A 2,830-nucleotide genomic window follows, 5' to 3' on the forward strand; every position below is an offset into this window, starting at 1 on the left:
CAGGGTCTCCTTCCCCTTCTTCAGGAACAGGTGGAGGCGGGCCACACACGTGCTCTCCAGGAAGACCCTCTGAAAGTTCGCGACAGGGACCAGCACAACGTCGCTCCAGCTGATCCCCGAGGCCGCGGTCCAGGATGGTAGGTCCCGGTTCAGGGCGAGGAAGTCTGTGCCGTCGTAGGCGAACTGACTGAACCCCCGCAGGAAGCGCCCGTCCGACCCCACGACACAGCCGGTCATTTCCTGCCAAGTGGACGACCCTGACCCCGCCCCGCAGTCAGCACAGGCTACTTACCCAGGCAGGTAGAACAGTCCCACCCGCCCCCCTGCCCTGGTGACTAACCCTAAACCGAAATGAATCCAAGTGAAAATACTCCCGGGCTGTTCCGTGGTCGGGATACCGGCGGGTCCCACACTTTCGGGGCGACCCCTGCCGGTCCATGGGGATGGGGGCGGTGCCCGGGCGCGCGGGGCTCACCATGTGCGCTCTGGTGGCCGTGCGCGCGCAGCTGGTTCAGATTCGCTCTGCTCCGCTGTGCGTTGTGCTGCATTTCCCGCGTCTGCTCCTCCCAAAACCGTGAGCCCTCCTGCTCCAGCCACGGCCGCTCCACCCACGGCACCCGCGGCTCCAGCCTGGAACTCCCGGTGTCGCTGTGGAAGCGCGCGATCTCCGTGTCGTCCACGTAGATGACGCCGTTGTACCGGTGCTCTCCAGGGCCGGGTCCGGACTCGGCGGTGTGCAAGTATCTCAGGCTGTGGGGGCCTGGGCGCGGGCCGGCAGGGGCAGCGGTCGGGGAGGAAGGAATAGGGGGCAGTCGTTGAGCGCAGCGGGCCGGGGAAAGGGGAGGCCAGGGGCCGAGACGGGCGTGGGGCGTCTGGGGTGTGGGCCAGGGATCCTGCGCCCCGGCAGAGTCCCCACGGCCCTGCCCCGCAGAGGCCGTTTCCTCCTGACCCCGCACTCACCCGCCCAGGTTTCGGTCAGGGCCAGGGCCCCCGAGAGCAGCAGGAGCATGCGTCGGGGGCCCATGACCCAGATCTTACAGAAGGTCAGGAAGATTGACAAGTTGTTACTGGTGAGAATAGTGTACCTGAAACTACGGGCGCTGATTGGCTGCCTTCAAGTTCCCGTACCCCATGGGAGTGAGAGCTGAGGTGGCGTCATGAGTATCCAGGCCCGGGGCAACCCCAAACCCCGCCCTGAGCCCTCCTCCTACACCCAGTGTTGGGTGAGGCCAGTTCAGCTATGGCTTAGCAAGGTCAACAGAAAAACGAGGTAGTTTAGGGCGCCCCTCTAACTATTGTTCCTCATCCCCCCGACTCTTCACCTACCTCTCAGCCCCCTCCACACTTCGCTGTCCGTTCTATGGGTTCTAAGGAAGTGTCCTGCTCTCTGCACCCGATGTCACTTTAACTCGATGTGACCACCTTAACCCTGCACCTGTCACCCCCTTGACACCGGGAGGACAGCTGTGTTGTGCTGACTGACCACCTCCGGGTTCCCAGGAGTGATGTACAGGAAACTCCTATCGATGCTGCTGCTTTAGTTTGGTTCCAGAGGGGTCTCATCTGAGAGATGACCAGGGACATCACTGAGAGGCATATGCAGTAACTTCCGTGGTGGGCATAAGTGCAAGCTCTCATCCACTGGAAGCAAAATCTGTCCAGCAGGCTCAACTCACTGCTTGTCACCTGGACGAAGATCTAAGCCAACAACTAGAACAGGAACAGAATCAGAGAAATGGAGATCCCATGGAAGGTGTTCAGTGGGGCAAGGGGAGGGGAGGACTAGGGGGGAAAGGTACAGGGAAGAAGAAGCATAACTGATAGGCATAAAATCGACGGGGGGAGGTTAAGAATAGTACAGGAAACAGAGAATTCAGAGAACTTACATGTACAACCCATGGACATGAATGAAGAGGGGGGGATGCTGGAAGGTTGGGGGCAGGGAAGAGGGGGAACCAAGGGGGAAAATTGGGAAACTGTAATAGCACAATCAACAAAATACACTGTGAAACAAAACAAAAGTGATCAAACAACAACAACAGAAAGGGTGAAGGGATTGAAAATCGGGAGGAAACCCCTGAAGGACACTTTTGCAAAAGGTCTCAGTGGTTTAAATGTGCTGATGTTTTGACAGAAATTTCTTTTACCAATTTATCCTTAGAAGATAACCGTATGTATATCATATATTGATTATCATATATTGATATATATATCACATGTGTATTGGGTCATATAAAATATACATTATATATCATATATCATATTGATTATCACATATTGATATATTATATGCTATCATATATAATATATTATATATCATATATTATAGATATCATATATGATATCTAAATAGATAGATAGATATCATATATGATATTATAGATATCATATATGATATCTATCTATCTATCTATCTATCATATATGATATCTATAATATATTTCCTTCTCGTATTTTGGTTTCATAAAGGCAAAAGGATGGAATGTCTGTAAATGCTCCAGTCAGTAGAATGATGGTAAGTAGGGATAGAGGCTCTCAGGCAGTGACACCCTGGGATCTACAAAGAGGGTCAAATGTCATCTTCAGAGCAAACTCAAGATGTACTTGACATGCGATCTATTTGGGGGAAAGGAGACTCAGAGAGGTTCAGGGGTGGTGGGACTTTGATGACCCACTTTCCTTGGGTCAGGGGACAGTTGTGGGCCTGGGGGGTTTTGCCTCAGGACAACCCGTGGTGTGGGGGGTGTGGGTGCTTGACTTCCTCTGGATAAGATTTCGCATCCTGAGTTGGAGGATTTTGAAACGATGTTTATTATAAAGTCGGGGACAG

The 2,830-nt window shown here is 53.2% G+C and overlaps 1 protein-coding gene across 1 annotated transcript; it reads right to left on the reverse strand.

The window, feature by feature from the left end:
- Window positions 1–9: 9 nt before the first annotated feature.
- Window positions 10–1,070, reverse strand: LOC118976536 (HLA class I histocompatibility antigen, alpha chain G-like; the record flags this gene model as incomplete). Its single annotated transcript, XM_037031058.1, has 3 exons — window positions 961–1,070; window positions 476–760; window positions 10–257 (listed from the first exon to the last, which is right to left on the reverse strand). Coding segments are annotated over exons 1-3 (597 nt in total), but the record flags the coding sequence as incomplete, so codon positions are not given.
- Between the last annotated feature and the right edge of the window lie 1,760 nt (window positions 1,071–2,830).

This window comes from Sturnira hondurensis, unplaced genomic scaffold (assembly GCF_014824575.4).
Source record: "Sturnira hondurensis isolate 20B ecotype Veracruz unplaced genomic scaffold, ASM1482457v3 Scaffold0020932, whole genome shotgun sequence".
Classification (NCBI taxonomy): domain Eukaryota; kingdom Metazoa; phylum Chordata; class Mammalia; order Chiroptera; family Phyllostomidae; genus Sturnira; species Sturnira hondurensis.